Source organism: Monodelphis domestica, chromosome 1 (assembly GCF_027887165.1).
Source record: "Monodelphis domestica isolate mMonDom1 chromosome 1, mMonDom1.pri, whole genome shotgun sequence".
In the NCBI taxonomy this organism is placed as follows: domain Eukaryota; kingdom Metazoa; phylum Chordata; class Mammalia; order Didelphimorphia; family Didelphidae; genus Monodelphis; species Monodelphis domestica.
Window position 1 is genome coordinate 274,579,616 of NC_077227.1, and position 25,802 is coordinate 274,605,417.

Below are 25,802 nucleotides of genomic sequence, written 5' to 3' on the forward strand. Positions count from 1 at the left end.
TTACACAATCACAGAATTACAAAATGTTAATTCTGGAAAAAAATCTTTGGCCAAACTCTTCATTTTACAGCTGAAGAAACTGAGACCCTGAGAGAATAAGTGGGTTCCTGAAGGTCACACAATTTGTAAGAGGCAGGACTGAGATCTGAACTTTCGTTATTATTTTTTAACCTCAGAATCCAATGCTTTCTGGTGACACCTCACCGCCCCCTCCACAGTCCATTAAAACATTTGCCACCACATGTGTACCTTGCGTGCCTGACATGAGAAAGAAGCATCAGAAGGTTAGCCAGACGTATGGACTGCTGCTGGGAAGAGATTCCACTCTTTGCGATAACCCACACCAGTGCGTCTGTCACAGCATTAAGCAGGTGATGTAATTTCCTGCTGCTCTCCGGTTCTTCAGTTGCTGCTGCTAAAGGGAACATACCTAGGCAAAGACAAAAACCAGAATGCAATTTTTGCCTTGAAAGGGAAGAGGCAGGAGGAAACCCTGCTCTCAGCAAGCCAGTGGGCATCGCTTCTCCAGCAAGAAGACCACAATTGCTTTGAGTTGTTCTAATAGTTTGCTGGGCCCAAATCTGAAAAGTAGTGTTTGGATTTTGGGCAGTTATTTAGGCATCTCCCTAGTCTTCTACCTTTAGTCATTAAGTCACAATGATCCCAGAGGAATGTGTCATTCTTCAAAGATATGCTAGATGCCCAGGGAGAGGGAGGGAAAGAAGGGAGAGAGAAGAGAGGGAGGAGAGAAGGGTGTGTGTGTGTGTGTGTGTGTGTGTGTGTGTGTGACAGAGACAGAGACAGAGACAGAGACAGAGAGACAGAGAGAGAGAGGACAGAGCGGCAGAGAGAGGTAGAGAGGGAGGTAGAGGAAGAAGAGAGAGACAGAGTGAGGGAGACAGACAGAGATAGCCAGGGAGTCAGAGACAGAGCGAGAGAAGGATAGAGGGCAGGAGGGAGGGGAAGAGAGAGGTTAGGGTTGGGGGTGGGAGAGGGAAATAGAAAGAAAGAGGGGGGGGTCTTCACATTACCCCGAAAAATGCCTATTTCTACTAACATAGGCAGAATAAGTCTTTGATAAAATTCATCATCAATTTATGTCAAAATGCTGAGAAAGAGTAAAGAGGGATTTTGTCTCAATAAAACAAAAATTAGCCAAGAGTCAAAACAAAACCTGCAATGGAGTAACATTAGAATCACTCCTGCTAAAAACACACTAAAATCAAAGGGTTTTATTTTGTAGAGCTGGATCAGGATATTTTTAAACCTTTACTTTCAGAAAGTACCATCTTGGAATCAATACTGTACATTGGTTCCAAGACCAAAGAGCAGTGAGGGCCAGGCAAGGGGGTTAAGTTGTTGTTGTTGGGTTCATTTTTTTTTAACCCTTGCCTTCTGTCTCAGAATCACTACTGCATGGAAGGGCTGGGCAATGGCTCTCAGTCCATTGAACCACACAGCTGCCCCCAATTGCTGTTTTAACCAAACAAGGATCATCTGATCACAAAAGAAACAACAGACAATTTCAATTAAACACAAGCACTGGTGCAGTGAGAATTCAAAGGGAAACCATAAACTTTGGAAAAAAATATTTGTGACAAAGAAAAAAACATTTCTCTAAGAAGGTGATTTTCAACATGTGTGTATAACTGACATAAATACATAGGAAGAAGAGCCATTCTCCAGTAGATACATGATCAATTGGCATTTTCAAAAAGAAAAAATTTAAGCTGCCTTTAAAGCACAGATCGCCAAATAAGAGAAATGCAAATTAAAACAACACTCAGGGTCTGCCTCATACTCATCAGATTGACAAAGATAAAAATGGAGCCAAACACTAGTATTGGACATTTCACAAGGAGGTAACTCCTTCCAAGCAGATTATCAACTACAAGTCATAGGGGGCAGGGGGAATTTGTCCAGTGTCCAGTGTCACATAGTCAATGTTCTTCCACACTGTAGGCTTGAAACAACGTCTTGATGCTTCTAAGACCTGCTCTCTATTCACCATGCAGCACAGCTACTCATGGGGGAAAGATAAAGGAGGGATTAACACTGGAAATAAGAAGATCAAAGTATTATTTGCTGATGACATGATAGCATCTGGAAAATCCAATTTCCCTCTAGCAAAAAAAAAAAAAGGACAATAAATGAGGTAGGCACGGGTAGCCTAAAGAAGAAACTTGGGGTGGGAGATTAGAATTGTTTTCAAATATTTAAAGTATTGTCATATGGAAGGAGAATTAGACTGGTCTTATTTGGCTTCAGAAGGCAATAGGTATCATGCACAATGAGTGGAAGTTGAAAAAGGTGCCATGAAAGGTGGTGAAATCTTCCCTCAATGGAGGTGTCCAATCAGAGGCCATGATAAGCTCTTGCCTGGAAAGTTGGTCCCTTCCAAATCTCCATGTCTGTGATTCTGTGATTTGTGTAGGACCCTGTGAAAGACTGTTGGAGGTGCAAAGACCCAAATAATTACCTTTGAGGGGATAATTACTTCCCCTTTTCTCAGATGAAGAAATTCAGGCAGAAAAATTAAGAACCTCACTCAAGTTTTCAAAGCTAGTGAATAAGGATCTTCTCAATCAAAATCCATGGTTCTTTTTTTGCTTAACTACATAGGATACATCTAATGACAGGATTTCCTGGCACTGGTGGTTGTCCAATAGCAAACATTCCTTTGGAAAGATAAAACTTTTGGCATCTCTCACTGAATCCTTAATAACTACCTAGGGATAAGACCAGCTTTCCTCAATGATGAGAAAGATGCTCCAACAGCTATTCAATCTCAACCTTTTGGAGGCAGCTAGGTAGTACAATGGATAACGCCTGAGCCTGGAGTCAGGAAGATCCAACTCTAGGTCTGGCCTCAGATGTTAGCTCTGTGACCCTGGACAAGTCTCTTAACTACTGTTTGCCTCAGTTTCATCATCTATAAAATAGGGTTAATGAGAACATCTTCTTTCCAGGGTTGTTGGGAGGATCGAATGAGATTAGCACAGTGCCTAGCACATAGTAAACACTATATAAATGCTAACTATTTTTATTATCCCCCATCAATGTCATTAGGAGATATTCTCAAAAAAGATATATTCAAAGATATATTCTATATATATATATACATATATATATATATATATATATATTCTAGACAAAAGAATGTCCCTAAGTAACAGATCCACCTCATTTTCCACACAGCAAGGTTAGAGGTCAGCTAACATCCATTAAATGACAACTATCAAAAGAATACACACACACAAAAATAAAAAATAAAAAGAGAACACCCTCCTTCCTACTTCTCTTCTTACTGGAAACTGAAAATTATTATAAGATCTAGAATTCTTTTTTTTTTAACTCTTACCTTCCCTCTTGGAATCAATACTATGTAATGGTTCCAAGGCAGAAGAGTGGTAAGGGCTAGGCAATGGGGGTTAAGTGACTTGCCCAGGGTCACACAGCTGAAAAGTGTCTGAGGCCAGATTTGAACCTAGGACTTCTCATCTTTAGGCCTGACTCTCAATCCACTGAGCCACCCAGCTGCCCCCAAGATCTAGAATTCTTAAAAAAAAAAATTGATAGGAAATCCTATAATTTGCAAAGGAGTGCCAAAGAAGCCCAGTAGATAGAGAGCTGGGTCCAGAATCAGGAAGACTCATCTTTATGAGTTCCAATTCAGTCTCAGACACTTACTAATTTTGTGACCCTGGACAAGTCACTTAACCCTGTTTGCCTCTGTTTCCCCATCTGTAACATAAGCTGGAAATGGAAATGGCAAATCATTATGGTATCTTGGCTAAGAAAACCCCAAAGGGGACACAAAGAGTCAGACATGACTGAACAACTGAACAACAATAATAACATGCAAAGTATACTGCGAACTAGCATTACTATTCTGTTAGTTAAAAGAGAAATGAAACTTTTCTGGAGTTTTAAGTCCTAATAGTGTGGTCACACTGCATTTTTCAGGTCTTCAGCTCCCTAGGGCTTTCTCAACCTCTCCACATCCCCTCTTCCAGCTTCATGAGTTGTCAGGATCTGCTCTCCTCCTTGAGTAAAATAGAATGCGGATAAGTTTGCTCCTTTCTCGTGGGCATAGCATGGTCAGTCTTTGCCAAGTCAATGCCAAGCTCCCCTTCCTTCTCTACACATCCTAAAAAGATAATAGCTAGCATGCACATGCTGCTTTAAGATAGATCTATATATAATTTAATCCTCACAACAAGTCTTGGAGGTAGAGGTTATTATTGAAAAAGCAGATTGGTAGATAATGAAATTATCCAGAGAAATAAAATTCTACTTCAGAATAGCATCAGCAAACTTTAAAAAAATAGCATTGTGGGGGCAGTTAGGCAGCTCAGGGGAGAGAAAGCCAGGTCTGGAGATGGGTGGTTCTGGGTTCAAAGCTGGATTCGGGCACTACCTAGTTGTGTGACCCTGGGCAAGTCACTTACCCCCTTTGCCTAGCTCTTACTGCTCTTCTCCCTTGAAACCAACATACATTATTGATTCTAAGATAGAAGGTAAGGTGTTTTTGTTTTTAATAAACAAATAAATAAATAAGAAACAAGTGTTATGGTTAGCAAAAAAAAAAAGACTTTCTTAAAAGGAGGGGGAAGAGCCCTACACTGTATTTGTCTTAAATACACTCATATGGTTGGTTCCAAGAGGTCCTCTAGATTTTCTGAATGAGTTCAGATTCGGCTGATGGAACATGCTATCTCCAATCCAATCTTGTTCCTTCATACAGTTCTTTTTTTTCAGGTTTTCAGTAATAGCATACGATGCACTCAAGACTGAATGATTCTAAAAAGGTCTTGCCAATAAGGCAACATGTTATGAATAATTTTTATAATTTTTAAAAGCCTTTTAAAAACTTTGGCTTTTTGCCAACTGCCTCCTAAGAAGCATTTTGCAACATTGAAATGAGCTTTAAGTTATTTCTGAAGATGAATTAAAAAAATAAATCCCATGCTAGGAGGTAAATGTATTTTTCCAACCACTTCTAACCATCCCTGTCTCCAAGATAGCAGATGTCCCTGTGGCATAATGGCTCATAATCAGGTCCAAATAGAAGGCCCCCAAAATATAGTTTTTCCCCCAAGAAGTAATTCCAAAGGTTTTGGATTAAGATTTCCTGCACACATCAATTACAGCCAGGATAGATTTAAGAGGTACTTTCCTTGCATTCAGAAAGGAAAATGACAAATCTAGTCTTTGGCAAAGTATGGAAAATAATCACCATAAAAGACAAGGAAAATCTTTCCTCAAAAGATCCGAGCATTTTCCAGCTCTTTTTCTAAATTGGATTTTACCCAAATCTCTACTTTCCCCCCATTGTTTCTATCCTATCCATTCTATTCTCTACTCAGAACTAAACTACATACAAGCAGGGCCAACATGAGGTCAGTTATTAACCTGAATTAGAGAATGTCCTCTCTGGCTTTTTCTCATCTCCTCTTTTTCTTTTTCATTTTTTTAAACCCTTGTTTTCCATCCTAGTAACAAGTTTAAGACAGAAAGGCAGATGGAGTTCAATGACTTGTGCAGGGTCACAATTAGGAAATGTCTGGGGTCAAATTTGAACCCAGGACCTCCCACCTCTAGGCCTGCTCTCTATGCACTGAGCCATCTAGCTGCCCCTTGAATCCTCTTTTCATTCTTTTCCCAGTGTGCTTACGTTGCCCCCACCCCCAACTACTTACTCTCCTGTCACACTCAGACCAATCTCTGGGTTTCACCTTCATCTAAATATCTGTCCTCTGATCTTGTTAAGAGACTGAAAATGAACTGAATAAAATCTATATTTAAAATATATATAAAATGAACTCACGAAAAAAAGATGAGAAAGCACTCTAGTATTGTTGACACAAAAACCTCAAATAGGGTCACAAAGAGTCGGAGGCAACCAAAAACAACTGAACAGAGTATGGGAAAGGAAGAGAAGTTTAAGAAGTCTGGAAAGAGGGAAAGGGGCTAGTTTGGGAAGGTTTTAAATGCAAAGCAGAGGATTTTATATTTTACCTTGAAGATCATAGCGTCACTGGACTTTATTGAGTTGGGGCAGGGTTGACATGATCAGACCTGTGCTTCGCAGAAATCACTTTGGCAACTTAATGGATAGAGTGGAAAGAAATTTGAGGCAGGGGAATTAAACAGAAGGCTATTTCAATAGTACAGGGGAGAGGAAGCCAAGTGGCTCAATAGAAAGTCAAGCCTGAAGACAGGAGTCCTGAGTTCAAATGTGATCTCAGACACTGCCTAGCTGTATCACCCTGGGCAAGTCACTTAACTCCAGTTGCTTAGCTCTTACTACTCTTTTGCCTTAAGAGCCAAAATTTAGGATCTGTTCTAAGACAGAAAGTTAAAAAAAATGAGTAGAGAGAGAGAGATAAAAAAGAACTGTCAAGAGTGGTGGCTTTGTGAACAGAGAGAACAGCACATTAAAAAAGGACATAGTTTGAAGATTAAAAATGAGACTTGGCAAAAGATTAGAAATGTCCAGTGAATGTGAGTGAGCAATTGAGGATAATACTGAGGTTACACGCCTGGGCAGCAGGGAGGCTAGTCTTGCCTGTTAGAGAAAAAGCATGTGCAGAATGAATGAATTTCCTAAAAATGGTGGCAGGCAATAGAAAGAATGGCAGACATGGGCAGGTGTCTTTGAGGAAGCAGGAAGAGTGTCTTAGAGCTGAGTAGGTGGCAATAGTTAGGATAGGAACACAAACATTTTGAATACATATATTTGTGTATATTAAAAGCAAATGTCATTGATGGGTTAGAAAAATGGTCTGGAAGTTACAACATGGCACAAGTTTTCCATCAGCCTCTCTTATTGGTCCTATGACTGGGAAGCTTTGGAAATAAGAGCCTTGAGGGCATAAAGGACATGGTGATTGTTATTGTTGTTGTTCAATTGTTTCAGTTGTGTCCAAATAATTGTGATCTCATTTAGGGTTTTCTTGGCAAAGTTAGCAGAGTAGTTTGCCATTTTTTTCTCTAGTGGATTAAGGCAAACCAGGATTAAGTGACTTGCCCAGGGTCACAAGGCTAATAAACATCTAAGGCCAGATTTGAACTCAGGTTTTCCTAACTCCAATCCTAGTGGCCATCTAGCTGCCCTGTATCCTCAGAGGATTTCAGTTAAATCAAAGAAAGGAATATTGGTTGAAGAATTCAAAATATAAGTAGATTTCATTTACCAATAGAAGGGAGGGGCAATGAGGTAGCTATAATTCTAAACTGTGTAACCATGGGCAAGTCACTTACCCTCAGTTGCCTAGCCTTTATTGCTCTTCTACCTTGGAAACATTCAAATACTAATTCCAAAACAAAAAGTATGGGTTTAAGGAAAAAAATGGGTGAAACTCCAGAGCATAGTGAAATGGGTTATACACTATAAACATGTAAAAGGTAGTAACACAGGATGATTGGGAATAAGGAGTCAGTACAGACAGGATTGACATGAGCTCCCTAAACTTCAACATTAAAGATAGATGAAGTCTAGAGCCAAGAAGACAGAGCTCAAATCTGGCCTCTTTGGACCCATCCTATCTGTGTTACCCTAGGCAAGTCACTTGACCTTTACCTGTCTTTTCTATATATCAATGTGTCTAAATATAGAGATGGACGTAGATATTATCTATAAAACACATAATAAACACACCTGTCTATATAGCACCTATCTATATAGATAAATATAGATAGATATTATCTATAAAGTAAATAATAATAGCACCTACCTTGCAAGGTGATTGTGAGGATAATATGATTTATAAAGCATTTTGCAAATCTTCAAGTGTTATTTAAATGCTAGCTACTATTATTATTTTCTTCTTATATTCAATAGATAACATAAAATATGTAGTCATATAAAAATAAAGTATATGCAAAATGAACAAAACCACAAACAATATCTTCTCTAGATTTTGTCTTGCTCCCAGCACCTAAGACCAATTGATACCAAAAAGCTGCACTTAATTAACATTTGCTGGAGTTAGTTGAACTTCAGATCAATTTATCTTCGTAATTAGAAACTGAGAAGAACCAGAAAGGAATCCATTAAAACACTGGTATGTCAGGAATCCCTGAAAAGGTTTTCCTTTTAATAAAAGCGGAGACATTTTGATGCTCTCCGACTCTTCTGGCTCTGGCAATATTCATTCTGGGGGAGAAATGCCAAACACAGCTGTGTGTTTACTCACTGGAATTCAGGAGAATCATAGCCTTGACACAGAGATACTCCTTGTGTTGGAGTTTCAACTCTCGGAACCTTGAAGTCGTCGCCAGGAGCATGTCAAAGATTTCCAAAATCCCTTCGACACATTTGCCCTCATCCCTGCAAAAGAACATTTGGAAAGTTACCAAACATGTTCCATAGAACTTTTTAACAGTACCAGAATCAGTGGCAAATGTAGAGTCTGCAACAAATCCATGCTGTTTTAGACAACTTTCATGGGGAAGGGGAAGTTATCTATTTGGATGAGCTGGAATTGTACTAAAAATCTCAGTTGTTTAAGGAATTCCTTGTACATTTTTTCCTGAGGAAAATAAATTACTTAAACATGTTTGTGTTGAAGGAAGTCTCTATATCTCCAAGAACAAGAAAAGCCAGCTCACATCAAAACTAAGCCAATAGAATAGACTGGGGGAAAAGAAAAGAAATCTGGGCAGAAGGCAAGTAGTAATGGACAAGTAGCTGCCTCTACCTCCTAATAAGGGTTATTTTCATTTGGAGACAGCCCTAATCATCATGAAGTTTTCCTGTTTTGAAGCCTCAATTTGTCTCTTTGTAACTTCTCCCCATTGCTTCTTCTTTAGCACTCTGGGGCCAAACAAAACAGAACTAACCTCTCCCATATCTTACCTCACCATTCAAAGACAGCTTTTATTGTCAACAACAAGCATTTATTAAGCTCCTACAGCTATGCCAATCACTGTGCGAAGTCCTACAGATCCAAGGAAAGGCAAAAAACATATGTCCCCTCAAGGAGCTTACATTCTAATAAAAAAAAAAAACATGCCCAAAAAAACCCCCTATGTAAAACAAGATATATACAGGATAAATTTGAGATCATCTCAAAGGGAAGACGCTAGTGTTGTTTCCCTCTTCCCCAGCCCCACCAGTCTTCTCTTTTCCACATTAAACATTACTGGTTTGTTCAACAGATATTCCTTTGCCAAGGCCCCTTGCCTTCAGGGGCCCTCAACATCCTCGTCATATCCCCTCTCCCAATCTCCCTGTCAGTGTTAACATTCTATGATTTTCTTTCCTGTCACTGAAATCTAAAACAGCAGACATTAGTTTTTCCCTTTGAAATATCCTTTGAGGCACTCAGATAAAAGCTGTGATGGATATATTCATGTCTGGGCTAATTATCTCAATTGGTTAGAAAAGATGTTGGTGTGACCAAAATTGGGAATTAGTCCTTATAGTCAGAAGCAGAGTGAGAGCCATCCTGTTGATGATCTACATTCCTAAACTAGGCCAACCTTTGAAAATAGATGCAGAATACAGAAAATACAGACTATAAAAGAGTTGGCCTGGTTTCACTTCCACTAGAAAAATATCTGTAATTCTTCTATGGGAAGGCATTTTTGAGACTAGAGGAAATGGCTTTGGAGTCAGGATATGAATCCAGTTCTTCTGACCAAATGCCTTGCCAAAGAAAAGCTATGGACATACAAAGCCAACACAGAGATCTTTCTATAAAGATCTACCACTAGACAGTCTCTTTTCCAAGATAATATTTTATTTTTCCCCACTTACATGTAATAATAATTTTTAACATTTGTTTTCCAGAATTTTGAGTTCTAAGTTTTCTCCATCCCTCTCTCCCCTCCCTTCTCCCTGAGATAACAGTTAGCTTGATCTAGGTTATACATGTGCAATGCATGTGATAACACAAAACATATCTCCCCATTGGTCATGCTGCAGCCCGAGGCGGTCTTGACATTACTAGATACAAGATCAGAAGGTCCAGGGCAAAAGGGGCCTGAGGATGAACACTACCTTGACTCTGAGGGTCCCCCCCCATGCAATATCCACCAAGCTCACTTTCCTATAGATGATTTTCAATCATTTGGAAATTGTATTTTACTCTGACTTTTCACATTTATGCAATACTTGAAGATTTACAAAAGGCCTTTCTGACAACAACCCAAATAGTGAGTGAAGTTTTGAGACCTTAAAAATGGTCAATTCTTGCATAAATAATAAATGTCAGAGCCAAGATTTGAATGCACTTTGTTCCTAACTTCAACTCTTTCCATTATATTGCACTGACTCAAAGGCAATCCTACCACTCTCATCTTCCAGGGAAAGTTGACTTGAAATTGTCCTTTATCTTATAGTTCACTAACACCTTCTTTCTGTACAACAAAACAGTGGGGCTCCTTCAAACTCAATCTTTACCTTAGTTAGCCCCATAAAAGACTGGGAGGTGGGCATGTGAACAGAATTGCTCTTTCTTTTCAAAGTTGCTAATGATAGTGAAATGTTGCTATTCAGTCATTTTCATCATATCTGAGTCTTCATGGCCCAATTTGGAATTTTCTTGGCAAAGAACTAGAGTGGTTTGTCATTTTTGTCTCCAGCTCATTTGACAGATGAGGAAACTGAGGCAAACAGGGTTAAGTGTCACCTAGCAAGTAAGTGTCTGAGGCAGGAAGATGAATGTTCCTGACTCCAGGCCCAGCATCCTATCCACTATGCTACCTGGCTATCCCAGATAGTTAGATACAATCATATACATCTGGAAAAGTTCATTTAATCCAAAGTCCTAATTTCATCATGAAGACTTTAAAGGCCATGGAGGTAAACTGAATTATTTTTCATTCAACTATTAAGTAATCTAATGGGACTAGAACTCAAGTCTTGCATCTCCCAGTTGGGTGTTCATTGTCCTACAATATGCTTTTATAAAGTCTTTTCATGGATTTATTTCAAAATCCTGTTATATCTTATTATCCTTGAGCACCTTATCACCTCATTCTGTAACATAGTATGCAGAACATGCCTACCATAGGTCTGATTATTTCCTTTTCAGCAGATATGACACCCAAGAATTTCATTTTAAAGGGCTGCAAGGTTAGAATATTTTTACTCATTTCACGGCTGCCAAAACCAATACATTTCTAGCAAACAAATTGGGGTGATACTGTACAATACCTCTAAAATGACCCTCTAATAAAGTTTTAATAGAAGATTAAACACATAAAACAGTTGGGGAAAGGGCCTTTGAAAGAGAAAATTAGTGGAATTTATTCCCATTTAATTCTTAACTATTGATTGATAATGAATAGTGAGTATGAAATTAGGGAAGTATTGGGACATCTGAACTTACAGTAAGGAGAATTAGTTTTAAATGTTAAAGCATTAGAATTCAGTGTGTCAATCAAAGCAATGCTCTGACAGTTCACTTCTGCCCTGATGTGTCATATAAACATATGCAAAATGAAACTCATCCCAAAGTGTAGGATGGTTGTTGGTTGATATCGACAACACTATCAGAGAACAAAATACTAAGATCCAAACACTAAAAGAGAAGCTTTTATCTGGGTGTGTAGTGTTTTGGATCTACAAATAAAATCTCTCTGGAAACTTCTATATGCATTCAGAGCCTGCAATTAATCAAATTCTCCCTCTCCCCGTTGTGGAACTATTTTCTCTTGGAATTTTTGAGAATTTATATAAGGACCTTTTCCTCTTTCTTTTATTTCTCTTGGATATCAGCCAAAAAAGTAATCCAGAGTGAGAGGATAGGCACAGTTTTGAGCCATTTTGTTTTTTGGAATGGTTGGACCAATGCATAGCCACATCAATAATATGCCTGTTTTCCTGCCATCCTTCCAACATTTGTCATTTTCCATTTTTGTCCCCTTTGTTCAGAGTGAAGTGAGTAGAACCAGGAACAGGAGGACTATATATATAACATAAATATTGTGAAAACAATTCCAAAAATAATTCCATTGTGTCAGAATTCTGACACAATGACCAATTCCAAAGGACCAAAGATGAAGATTGCTGCCCAACTTCTAACAGAGAATGAATATATTAAAATCCAGAAAGAGAAATATTTTCGTATGTGACCAAGGTAGAAACACATTTTGCTTGACTTAGTTTATATTTTACAAGGGCTTTGTACTCTCTCTCTCTCTCTCTCTCTCTCTCTCTCTCTCTCTCTCTCTCTCTCTCTCTCTCTCTTCTCTCTCTCTCTCTCTCAAACACACACACATACACACAGATATGAGAAGGCTAAAAAAAAGATAATTGAAAAATAAATAACAATCTAACACCACTCAAGAGTATAATAAGGAGAAATGAAGTAATCTATAAGGATGCTCTCTGGCTATCTTAGAGGAAAAATACCACAAAGCTACTTGTTCAAATGTACACTCAATATTTTTTAAATGATCTCATATCCCTCTATAAATGCTCTTACCTGAATAGATGTAGAAGGAAGGAAGGAGGAGAAAAAATATTTATACAGTGCTACTATGTCTCAGACAGTGTACTAAATATTTTTTTTATAATTATGTCATTCATACTCAAAATAACTGCAAGGTAGATGCGATTGTTAGCTCCATTTTATAGTTGAAGAAACAGAGTAACAGGTTAAATGACTTGCTCAGGGGCACATAGCTAGCAAGTGACTGAGGTTGGATTTGAATTCAGGTCTTTCTAACTCCAGAGCTCTATTTGCTGAAGCACCAGCTCTAAAAATTGTACTAGGGGGAAGCTGGGTAGCTTAGTGGATTGAGAGCCAGGCCTAGAGACAGGAGGTGCTAGGTTCAAATCTGGCCTCAGACACTTTCCAGCTGTGTGACCCTGGGCAAGTCACTTTACCCCCATTGCCTAGCCCTTACCACTCTTCTGCCTTGGAACCAATACACAGTATTGACTCCAAGACGGAAGGTAAGTGTTTAAAAATAAAATAAAATAAAATAAGAATTGTACTAGTAATTCTACTTCAAGACATGAATTGATGGAATAGAGTCAAGATGATGGAGTAGCAGCTTGGAAAGCTAGAACCTCTTTAAGATTCCTCTCAAACCAACCTTAAAATAGTTCCTCAAAATGAATACTGGAGTGACAGAACCAACATGGGGAAGGAGTAAAGTAATTATCCTGCAGAAAACTTGGAAGGTAGGCAGAGAGGTTCTATTTCACTGGAGTTAGAGGGGAGTCAGAAGTAAAGCCAGTCACTGAGGAGTACAAGCACCTATTGCTCAAAGTTCCAAACTGGGGCACAAGCCAACTTCGAGACCCCAAGACCCTGCCTAAGCCAACAGCAGAGCATGCCATGTTCACACCTTGAAGTCCCAAACCCTGGCACAAATGTGTAGTGAGGTTCTAAGCCCTGGCACAAGGCAATCTGTAGCACCTGGCCTGTTCAAACCTAAGGGGAGGCCCAAAGCCCCTGTCCAAGCCTGTGGGGAGGCTCTGAGCCCTGACCAAGCTGACAGTAAAGATCCAAACCATAGCCCAAACCCTGCCTGGCTGGTGCTAGCCTAAGAGAAGATCCAGAGCCCTGATTAAGCCTGCATTGATGCCCTAAGCCCCAGGATATGGCTTTCTTCAGCATGCCTGGCTGGTATAGGCCCAGGGAGAAGTTCAGAGCCCCTTCCCAAGTCTCCATGGAGGCCCCAAGACCTAACATCAGATAGCTCACAGTCTTCTGCCATCGGCATTTCCTAGAGGAGATTTAATCAACAATGGATATTGGCTTTCAGAGCTCTCAGCCCAAAGTCATACCACATAGGAAGAAGTGAAACTTGCAGAAAACCAGATAGAACTGAGGGTATCAGCAAGTAAAAACTAAAATTTAAGTGTGTACTCTATACCCTGAGAAGAGAGACCACCTTTAAGATAAAAGTAAAAGTAAAAACAAAAACAAAAGACTGGGAAAATTAGCAAATAGCAAAACAAAACAAAACAAAAAAGCAAACAAAAAACCCCACCTAACCAGAGAAAATTTTCATGGAAACAAAGAAAAGCAAGGCACAGACTCAAGTAGGGACAGTGAGATCAAAGTGGCTACAAGCAAAACTTTAATGAACAATGGAAATTGGTCTCCGGCTTTGGAAGAGCTCAAAAAGGAATTCAAAAATCAAATAAGAGAGGTAGAAGAAAAATGAGGAAGAGAAATGAAAGTAATGCAAAAAATAATAACAGCTTAAAAAGCAGAATTTGCCAAATTAAAAAAGAGGCACAAAAATCTAATGAAGAAAGGAGCTTCATAAAAAGTAGAATTGACCAAATGGAAAAGGAGGTTCAAAAGGTCATGGGGGGGGAGCATGCTTTATAAAAATAGAATTGGGCAAATAGAAATTTATGACTTCATGAGACATCAAGAAATAATCAAACTTTAAAAATAGAAGAAAATATGAAATATCTCATTGAAAAAAAATTGACCTGGAAAGCAGATCCAGGAGAGACAATCTGGACTACCTGAAAGTCATGACAAAAAAAAAAGATCCTAGGCATTATATTACAAGAAATTACCAAAGCAAACTGCCCTGATATTCTTGAACAAGAGGCTAAAATAGAAATCCAAGGAATCAACTAATTGTTTCCTAAAATAAATCCCTAAATGACAACTCACAGGTATATTATAGCCAGGACAGCAGCTTCGACAGGCCAGCTAAACCTTGTGAGGGTAGCCATCGGGTCGTAGACCCCTGGTGAACTAAGGCTTTGCTCACCCAGCATGTGAAGGCTGCTTTGGCCGAACAGACGGAAGAAACCAACAAGAAGGTTCAACGGCTGAGATGGCAGTGCAGCAAAGCACTGTGGAGTGCTCAGGCCGTGTTGAAGCACAAAAGACAACACGGCCATCCAATGCAGCTGAGGAAGTCTCCAGGTGTAGCAACTTTTCGTGCCACTGGACCCAGGCTTCCAACGCCGAGAGAGTGGAACTGTCTCTCTGCATTGACTTTTCCACTTAAATCTCCTTCATGTATAAGTGTCTTTGTGCACACTCATCTATCATAGATGAAAATGCACAAAGACAATCATCATCCTCAGTTACCAAGAGACTACTACTACATTCAAGAGCTGCCAGGGCAAAGAGAAAATACTGCAAACTGGCAGAAAGAAACAGTTCCAATCTCATGGATCCACAGTCAGGACTGCACAGGAATTAATACAACTTCTACATTAAAGGTTTGAAAGACTTGAAATATGATACTCAGGAAGGCAAAGGAACTAGATTTACAATCCACAATCACCTATCCATCAAAACTGACTACATTCTTTCAAGGTAAAAAATGGTCATTTAATAAAATAGAAGATTTCCAAGTATTCCTGAAGAAAAGACCAGCCCTAAACAGAAATTTTAATGTCCAAATATAAGATTTAAGAGAAGCCTAAAAAAAAAGAGAGAGATTAAAAAAAGAAAAAAATTAAGGGATTCAATAAGGCCAAACTGTTAATATTCCTATGTGGGAAAATGATATTTATAACTCAGTTTTTTATCATCAGCAGAGCAGTGAAAAGCAGTATTGTACAAAGAGGGTGGTAAGGGCATAAGCTATTTAATATGGCATGGTATGCCAAAAAAAGAAAAACGAAAAAAAAAACAAGGGGTGAAAAATAGCATTGCACTGAGAGAAAAGTAAAATGGGATAAATTATATTACCTAAAGAGATACAAAAAAAAAACCATAACAGTGGAAGAGAGGATAAGGAGACACAGAGAAAGACAGACAGACAGAGACAGAGTCAGAGACTAATTGATTTCAGCCTAACTAGAACTGATTCATTTGGATGGCTAAAGCAGTGAGGATTGCCATAGACCAAGGGCCATGCCTGGACAGCTCAGAGAGCCAAATTCTCATCCCCTGTCTCAATCACAAGTATGGAAGCTAAGAGAGCAGGACTGTTTCCCAACTGGATTTAAGAACCCTCTCCTTGACCACTGGCTTTCAAACATCATGCCATCTGCCCTTTCATGGTGGGTGACATTACATTGGTTCCCTCATGTTCACTAGGGTTACCCATGCTGACACTGATTCTGCCACACTTTCACTCACACTGAACCCAGGAGATGCCAGGAGATGCCAGCTTATGACATGTTACTCTATGATGCCCATTATTCTGAGGGATGGGGGTATTTTACTTCACACATTATGTACATACCATACAGTGCTGAAAAGAAGTTATATTCCTTTTTATCCCCATTCAATAATCTCTAGAGATCCATTAAATCTAATGTTTCAAAAATGTCATTGACTTCCGTTATTTCTTTCTTCTTTATTTTTTGGTTAGGCTTATCTAGTTCTGAGAGGGGAAGGTTGAGGTCCTCCCCACTAGTATAGTTTTTACTGTTTATTTCCTCCTTAAGTTCATTTAATTTCTCCTAAAAAAATATGGAGGCTATGCTATTTGGAATATATATGTTAATTATTAACATATTCATTTTCTATAGTACCTTTTATCAAGATGTAATTTCCTACCTTATCTCTTTTAATTATATCTACTTTTGCTTTAACTTTGTCTGAGATCATGATTGCTACTTCTGCTTTTTTTTAACCTCAGTTGAATCCCAATAGATTCTGCTCTATCCCCTTATCTTTACTTTGTGTGTGTCTAACTGGATCAAATGTGATTCTGGTAAATAACTGTTAATTTTATGGTTGGGCTGAATATTTAATTGGTCGCCAGGGATTTAATTTCTAAATCCCAAAAATGAATTACTGAAGTCAAATGGAATTTATGGTAGTTTATTTTAACAATGGAGGGAAGATATTAATAAATATTAAGTTTTTTGTATCTCTTTAGGTGATATTATTTACCCCATTTTTTTTATTTTTGCCCCCATGCAAAAATCCTAAATGAAATGCAAGCAAAGATGAGATTTATACCAGGAATGCAAGGCTTATTTATTATTAAGAAAATATTAATATAAGGAAAACTATCAGTATAATTGACCATATCAATAACAAAACTAAAAGGAATCACATAATTATCTCAATAGATGCAGAAAAAAACTGACAAAATGCCATACTCATTCCCATTAAAAACACTAGAAGGGGGGGGGGGCAGCTGGGTAGCTCAGTGGATTGAGAGCCAGGCCCAGAGATGGGAGGCCCTGGGTTCAAATCTGAACTTAGATACTTCCTATCTGTGTGACCCTGGGCAAGTCACTTGACCCCCATTGCCTAGCCCTTACTACTCTTCTGCCTTGGAACCAATACACAGTATTGATTCTAAGACAGAAGGTAAGTATTTTAAGAAAAAAAAAAACATACTAGAATACATGGGGATAAATGGGCCTTTCCTTAAATTAATAAGTAATATCTATCTAAAACCATCAGCAAGTCTCATCTGTGGTAGGGATAAGTTAGCAGCCTTCCCAATAAGATCAGAGGTAAAGCAAGAATGTCCATTATCACCACTATTATTTAATATTGTACTAGAAATGCTAGCTTTAGCAATAAGAAGAGAAAAGGAATGGAAGGAACTAAAGTACGCAATGAGAAAACTAAATAATAACTCTTTGCAGATAATATGATGATATCCTTAAAGAATTCTAGATAATCAACTAAAAATCTGACTGAAATAATAACTTTAGCAAAGTTGCAGGCTACAAAATAAACCCACATAAGCCATCAGCATTAGTATATATTACCCATAAAGTCCATGGCAAGAGACAGAAAGAGAATTTCCATTTAAAGCAACTATGGACAATTTTAAATACTTGGAAATCTATTTGCTAAGACAAATACAGAAATTATATGAACACAATTACAAAATACTTTTCACACTAATAAAGTTAGATCTAAACAATTGGAAAATCCTTAATTGCTCATGTATAGGCCAAGCTAATCTAATAAAAATGATAATTCAATCTAAATTAATTTACTTATTCAGTGCCATAACAATAAAAGTATCAAAAAACTATTTTATGTCATTAGGAAAAATATTAACAAAATTCATCTGGAAGAACAGAAGATCAAGAATGTCAAGGGAATTAATGAAAAAAATAAGTGAAGGACGGTGGCCTAGTGGTACCAGATCTCAAACTGTACTTTAAAGTAGTAATCATCAAAACAATCTGCTATTTGCTAAGAAATAGATGGGTGGATCAATGGGATAGATTATGGTTAAATGACCTCAGCAATTTAGTGTTTGATAAACCCAAAGATCACAGCTTTTGTGATAAGAACTCACTAGTTGACAAAAACTGTTGGGAAAACTAAAAGACAGTATGTCAGAGGCAAGGTATGGACCACTATCTTACACCCTATACCAAGATAAGATCAAAATAGATTAATTATTTAGACATAAATGGTGATACTATAAGTAAATTAGGGGAACATAGAATAGTTTACTTATCGTAGCTATGGAGAATAGAAGGATCTATGACCAAATAAGAGATAGAGAACATTATAAGATATAAAATGAATAATTTTGATTAAATTAAGTTAAAATGGTTTTGAACAAACAAAACCAATGTAACTAATATTAGAAGGAAAACAATTAAGAAAAATTTTATAACAATTTTTTCTCATAAAGGTCTCATTTCTAAAATAAAGAACTAAGTCAAATTTATAAGAATACAAGTCATTCCCCAATTGATAAATGGTCAAAGAATATGAATGAGCAGTTTTCAGATGAAGAAATCAAAGCTATCAATAATCATATAAAAATGTTCTAAATCCCTCTTGATTAGAGAAATGTAAAGCAAAACAATTCTGAAGTACCACCTCAAACCTATTGGACTGGCCAATATGATAGTAAAAGGAAAGTGATAAATGTTGGAGGGAATATGGCAAAATTAGAACATTAATGTATTGCTAGTGGAGTTGAGAATTGATCCAACCCTTCTGGTGGACAATTGGGAACTATGCCCAAAGGGCTATGAAACAATGCATAGCCTTTGATCTAGTAATACCACTACAAGACGCCTGTATCTCAAAGAGATTTTTCTTTTAAAGGGTGTGGGGGGAGGCCCTACTTGTACAACAAAATTTTAGCAGCTCTTTTTGTGATGGCAAAGAATTGGAAATTGAAGGAATGTCCATCAATTGGGGTATATGATGATGATAAAGTACTGTGCTTTAAGAAAAAATAAGCAAGATGATTTCAGAAAGAGCTCAAAAGGTCTACATGAACTGATGTGAAGTGAAATAAGCAGAACCAGGAAAAACATTGTATCTGATAATAGCAATGTTATGATGTGTGATCAACTGTGACAGACTTCACTACTTTCAGCAATACAATGATCCCTGACAATTCTGAGGAACTTAAGACAAAGAATGCTACCCACCTCTAAAGCAAGTTGTAATGCAGATCAAAGTATGCAATTTTTCACTTTCATCTATGTGAGGTTTTGGTTTTATATGATTCTTTTCTCATAAAAATGAACACTATATGTGTTTTGCATAATACATGAATATCCCAGATTGAATTGCTTGCCAGCTCCAGGAAGGGGATTGGGAAAGGAGGAAGGAAGACAATTTAATCATATTACTTCAGAAAACTTATGTGAATATTTGTTATTAAATATAATTGGTAAAATTAAATATCTTTACAAATTAATTTTTTAAAACACATAAATTGTTGATAAAATTGTGATTTACACAAACACACAAGCTTAACTGTCTTTGTTGAATCACCTGGATTCAAATCTTGGCTCTGCTATTTACTACTTATCTAATCCTGGGCAAGTGACTCAAATTCCCTGAACCCCACTTTCCTCTGATATAAAATAAGTGTGTTGAATTAGATAATTTTTGGCAGCTCTAAATTGATTGTTTTAAGTGATGTGTCGAAGATCACAAAGATAATAAAGTTAGCTGGAGTTCAGCTAGCCCAGGTTATAATAAAAAGTTCTAGTTGTAATTAAGTGAGTAATCTGGAGCTCAACTTCCAGAGAAGACTTTCAGAAATATATATAGGTCTAGGGATGGCTAGGTAGGACAGTAGAGAGAGCAATAGCCCTGAAGATGGTCCTGGGTTCAAATGTAACCTTAGATACTTCCTGGATGTGTGACCCTAGGCAAGTCACTTAACCCCAAATACCTAGCCCTTATGACTCTTCTGTCCTAAAAAACAGAAGGTATGGATTTAAAAATGAAATTTATGTAGTTATAGATATATAGTTGTATATCCACTTGTTCCTAAAAGGACAAACTGCCTTACCAGAAACAAGTTAAGAAAACTGGCCTTCCTAACCACCTTTCAGCAGATTCCATTTCTTTCTTCTTTCATCTTAGCAAGCATAAAGAGAGGACATTGTAAGCTGCTTCAAGTCTTAATGCCCTCAAGCAAGATACCATACTTAAGAGTCATTACCTAGACAGGTGCATCCCCATGTTAAGCATACTTGATTTGAAAATGAGGGCTTTTAAAAAGGATAATGGCTGTCTATTCACTTTGCAAAGCAAATGAAAATTCTCTTCCTCTGAAAAGTAAACTGCCCTTTAAAAAGGGGGAGGGGTGTGGGGTTTTAGATACACAGAGCATTAGCAGGAATAGACTTTCTGTATAACATGAGGTAAAATGAGGAGGCACTAAATATGGATGTAGGATTGATTAAAAGGCCAAAATCCAAAAGATAACAATGCAGCTGCTGGAACTTCATATCAGAGAGTATCATATAAGGTATTGTCTGAATGCATGCACAAAGATGGCAGACTTCTCTCTTCAATCACAAATTTAGCAATGAAAGGGACCTTAGAGATGATATAATTCAATTCTCTCCTCTCCCCCCATTTTTCATTTGAGGAAATTGAGATTCAAATGTAATTGACATGTCCAAAATCATGTGCCCAAGGTAGGATTTGAACCAAGATCTTTTGATTCTAAATTCAGCATCCTTTTCACTAGAACTCAATGCTCCTCAAATAATTGGATATTTTGTATTTTCTAAATATTTTGCAAAAGTAATATGGATTTTTCTAGGCATTCTGGTATATGCCTGTAATCCCAGCTATTGGAGATGCTGAGACTGATGGATCTCTTGGGCTCTGGAGTTCTGAGCTTCAGTAGACTGTCAATCAGTTGCCCAAATGAAGTATGACATTAATATTGGAATCAAAAAGGCCTATGCAGAAAAATATAGTAAGTCAAATCACAGTGAGAACAGACTGGTATATATTTTTGAGGACAGCTAGGTGACTCAGTGGATTGAGAGCCAGGCCTAGAGATGGGAGGGCCTGGATTCAAATGTGACCTCAGATATTTCTTAGTTGTGTGACCTGGACAAGTCACATAACCCCCATGTCCCAGCTATTCTTCCTTGGAACCAATACTTAGTATTGATTCTGCCAGAAAGTAAGGGTTTAAAATACATACATGCACAAAAGTAATATCGATTTAAAAACCAGAAATGTGGAACAGGAAGAGTCCTTAGTCATCTTGTTGCCACATTGATGCAGATAAGAAAGATGAGGCCCAGAGAGGTGAATCAATTTATCCATGTAGCATACCAGGCATGTTAGCATCTTGGAAATATGATTGACGTATTGACATTGTATCCTATGTATTAATTTACCAGACTCATGATTAGATCACTTAATGATCATTGTATGGAAAGCGATGGTCCAAAGGACTGGCGCAAAGGACAGGTGAATTCCTGGGCGGGCCACAGTGTCCTAGCTCACGCCTTGTCCGACCACATTCCTTTACAAAGCACATGTTGGATTAATCTCCTCCTCTTTGATTTCATGATTATCAATTCAACCAATGTCAAAACCTAAGTCATGTCACGTATTCATTAATTGCCTCCCACTTCACATTCCTAAAATCTCCAATAAAAGTTGGGGAACATGTGCAAGCCTCCCTCTTACATCTCTTGCCTTGCCTCTCTTGCACTTGCTCTCCCTCTTGCCTCTTACACTCTTGATCTTGGTCTTGCCTATATTGCTCCTCATGTCTGATTGCCCCGAATATTTCACATTAATCTTTTGATCATCTGGTCCATGGAACATATCCCAGAGTTCTTGTCTCCCCACATGTTCTCTCATTTCTCATTAACAGAGCTCGCAACTCCCCATGTGTTTTAACTTGTGGTCTCTGAGTCTTTATTCCTGCATCTCTCCCTCTAACTGCCTTATCTATTCAGCCATATTCCTCTAACCTCCGTTCTCCTTCTCAGGTCACCACCCACAGGTTCATTATATAGGAAATGCTAGTGGTTCCTATATTCCAGGGTCAAACAAAATACATAAATGGCAGACTGAAGAGTATTCTGACTCTAAGTAAAATGCTTTTTTCCCATTACACCACATTTTTAATCTTTAAAAAACGACTTTTTACTAACTCCTATCACTACCATTTTATGATTACAACAGGTTAAAGTGGTTCCCGTGGCAGATGGAATGCAATCTTTACCTAGTTTCCTCTGCTGAGGAAAGGCAAAGGCCACAAAGACAAAGCACCTAATTCTATTGCAGTTTTGCCTAGGATCTAGCCTTCTCTTATGCTAGGTTGTAACAGGACCAGGACCTAACAAGCCAAGCGTTTCCCCACAATATGGGTTAGGTTCACTCCTCCTCCTTCCTTCCTGAGACAAGGATCCCTAAATATAGGTAAAACAGTCATAGATCCCCTCTTTCCTTGATCTGACTTCTTGGTCTCTATTGTTGGTTCAATCATTTCAGTCGTGTCCTACTCTCAGTGAACTCATTTGGGGTTTTATTGGTAAAAATACTAGAGAGGTTTGCCATTTCCTTCTCCAGCTCATTTTGCAGGTAAGGAAACTGAGGCAAATGGGATTAAGGGATTTTCCCAGGGTCACACAGCTAATAAGTATCTAAGGTCAGATTTGAACTCACAAATATGAATCTTCCTGATTCTGGGTCTGGCACTCTACTCACTGGACCACCTACCTGCAGGATGACTTCTTGGTCACCTATGAGCATAAATAATCCCACTCTCAGTCTTTCTGACTTGGTGGATTTCTGAAGACCACTCAAATCACCACATCCTTCACCATAACTGTCCTGATGACCATGTAGAGACCAGAGGATCAGAATTCAACAAGTATCATTATATCCTTGTTGCATATCCTTGCTATATTAGCAAACCTCCTTAGGCTAACTTTTCAAAGACTTGCAAGTACCTTCTTTCATTCCATTTTTGAACATGAATCAAAAGAATGTGTGGGCATTGGAGAGTCCTTTGGCACAGATACAATGAGAAATGTTCAGTAGGGGACTTAAAAAAGATCGCATTATACTATGTCACAAGGTGATATGATAATAGGAAACAAGGGGCTTCTGAAGTGCACCATGAAAAGGATAGAGGACTTCCAGCAAGGGTCTGGGGACCCCTCAAATGTACCTATACCTCCAGAGCCCCAAAGTGATTATAGTCCTAATTATGGCAGAGAAGGGGGAGGAAGATTTAATTTAAATATCTAGGAGAGAGGCTTTGGTCTTCTGGGGCACAGCATAAGAGCCCTGGGTGCCTCTGAGGAGAGGAATACTAGAAAGATAGGAGAGGCACATAAGTGGTACAGTGGATAGAGTGCCAGGTCTGAAGTCAGGAAGACTCCTCTTCCTGAGTTTGACTTTAGCTTCAGATACTTCCTAGCTGTGTGACCCTGGGCAAGTCTCTTAACCCTGTTTGTCTCAGTTTCCTCATCTGTAAAATAGGATAGAAAAGGAAATGGCAAACCATTTCAGTATCTCTGCCAAGAAAAACCCAAATGGAGTCATGAAAGAGTTGGACACAACTAAAACAACTAAACAACAACAACAACAAAAGGAGAGGACCAAGGGTAGTGAAGAAAATCTGCCTATTTTGTGGAGTTTACATAGACTTCCAATGGTGGTACTAAAAACTGTGAGCGGCAACTGATACCATTCCACATGCTGCCTATACCTAGAACTTATACCAAGAACTGTAGCATATGCAATGGCCTGATAAATCATCTTGGCAAGTGATCTAAAGCAGGGTGAGGGTAACCTTTGGGCCATAAACCCATCAGTAAATTAGGGATATGTTTATCCTAAGCATGTGAAGACTCCTCTCTGTAGAATGGGCAGATGAGAACAATTTGTTCCAGTGGTCATGAAGGTGGCTAAAGCGGGTGCTGTGAAGTGCTCAGAGCTTGGTCTGACATGGAAGATGCCAAGGTCATCCACTGCATCCTGGCCCTCACTGGTCATCCAAACTTTTGTCTTGCCACTGGACTTGGATGACTCTAGAAAAGAGTATGAGGTTGACAACTATGGGCAACTCTACTTCAATAAAATCTAATTGGTGTACAAGTCAAGATACCACCCCATGATGCCATTGGTCCTCTTTGAAAACAAAGGGGGGGAAAACAACAGCTATAAACATTCTTTGCATAAATCTTTGTTTATACTCTAAAACTGTGAAGTGACAAGGCAGTTCTGAGATGGAAACACTAATCACACTGTGATTTTTAGAATTTCTCCATTTTGCTTAGTCTAGCACCCAGGAATGTACACACCCATACTACACTGGCATGTGTTAGCAAGTGACAAATCAGAAACAACTGACTTTCCCCTGGGCTGTCCTAAACCAAGCGTGAGCCACCATTGGCACATGTGAGATGGAGGAAGTGATGTAGAGAACAGCCTTTGGAGTTCTCATCACTTCCTGTGAGGAGGCTGGGCGCCAGTTCGATCCTGGAACTTGAGCCTGAAGGAGCTCCCTCAGACAGCTTCCTTGAGATGGTCACGTGGTGAGTGATAAGACTGACTCCCCTTTCCCTTGGCTCTCAGGGGAGGCCCCCTTGGCCAAGGCCTTGAACTCCTGCCTGGCTCAGCCTGAACCGGAGCAGTTTAAATTAACTCTTTTTCCTCTCTCTCTCTCTCTCCTTCCTAATTTCTTTCTCCTATTGTAATTAAATCACCATAAAATTCCATTCTGACTTGAGTGTTTCATTTGGGATTTAAGAAATTAAATCCCTGGTGACTAATAATTTTTACATTCAGTCTCAACCCTAAATTTAACCTTTACAACACCACATAAAGTGTTTACGTGGAATTAGTGAAACGTCAACCCCTGGGACTGCAGACTCAGCTAAACTAAAAGTATAGAGTCTTACAATAGTAAGTGATGCCATTTATATTTAGCTCTATGCTAAGCAGCCCACAGATGCCTCAGATATATTAGGATTAAACTATTCAATAACTGGAAAAAATTTTTTCCAATTGATCCCATCAAGGGTTTTGCTTGTTTGCCTAACTCATATATTTAGGGCTAATTAGAATTTAGAATCGGTAAAAGTGCCCACTGAACACCAAAGTACTACACATAGTATGGTCCAATAGTACGGTCAATAGCCTGGGAGCCAGCAGACTTAAGTTTTATTGTGGGCTCTGCTCTTACTACTATAACCTTGTTTTCAAGTAATCCTTTAAGTTTGTGAAAGAGTTTGCCTCATAATAATTCTATGAAGTCGGTAGTGTAAACATTATGATCCCCATTTTCCTGATGGGGAAATGGAGGCATGGAACAATTAAGTGATTTCTCAGGGTCTCACAGCTAGCATGTGAACCCTGTGAGATTCAGGTTTATATCGCCTCTCCCAATTCTGATCAACACAATGACCAACCGTGCATGATTCCATGGGATTCATGAGAAAACAGCCTACCTACCTCCTGCTGGAGCAATGACAGATTCTGAGTACAGATGGAGCCTTTCTTTCTTTTTTATTTGGACTTGGTTGATATAGGAATTTGTTTTGCTATTCATGTTTGTGACAGAGGTTTTGTTTTTCTTGCTTTCTGGTGTATGTAGGGGATGGGGAAGAAAATGGAGATCTTTGTGAAAGGAAAAGAAAATTTAATCTTTTTTAAACCCTTACCTTCTGTCTTACA

At 38.5% G+C, this 25,802-nt stretch overlaps 1 protein-coding gene across 3 annotated transcripts in view; it reads right to left on the bottom strand.

The window, feature by feature from the left end:
- The window catches only part of ESR2 (estrogen receptor 2), a 103,819-nt gene that overhangs the window by 10,614 nt on the left and 67,403 nt on the right, over window positions 1–25,802 (bottom strand). For all 3 annotated transcript variants that reach the window (XM_001377800.4, XM_007472992.2, XM_056810874.1), the window contains 2 exons: window positions 8,202–8,335; window positions 250–430 (listed from right to left, as the gene is read on the bottom strand). In XM_001377800.4, the coding sequence (XP_001377837.1) occupies window positions 250–430; window positions 8,202–8,335 (315 nt within the window). The remainder of the gene's footprint in view (window positions 1–249; window positions 431–8,201; window positions 8,336–25,802) is intronic.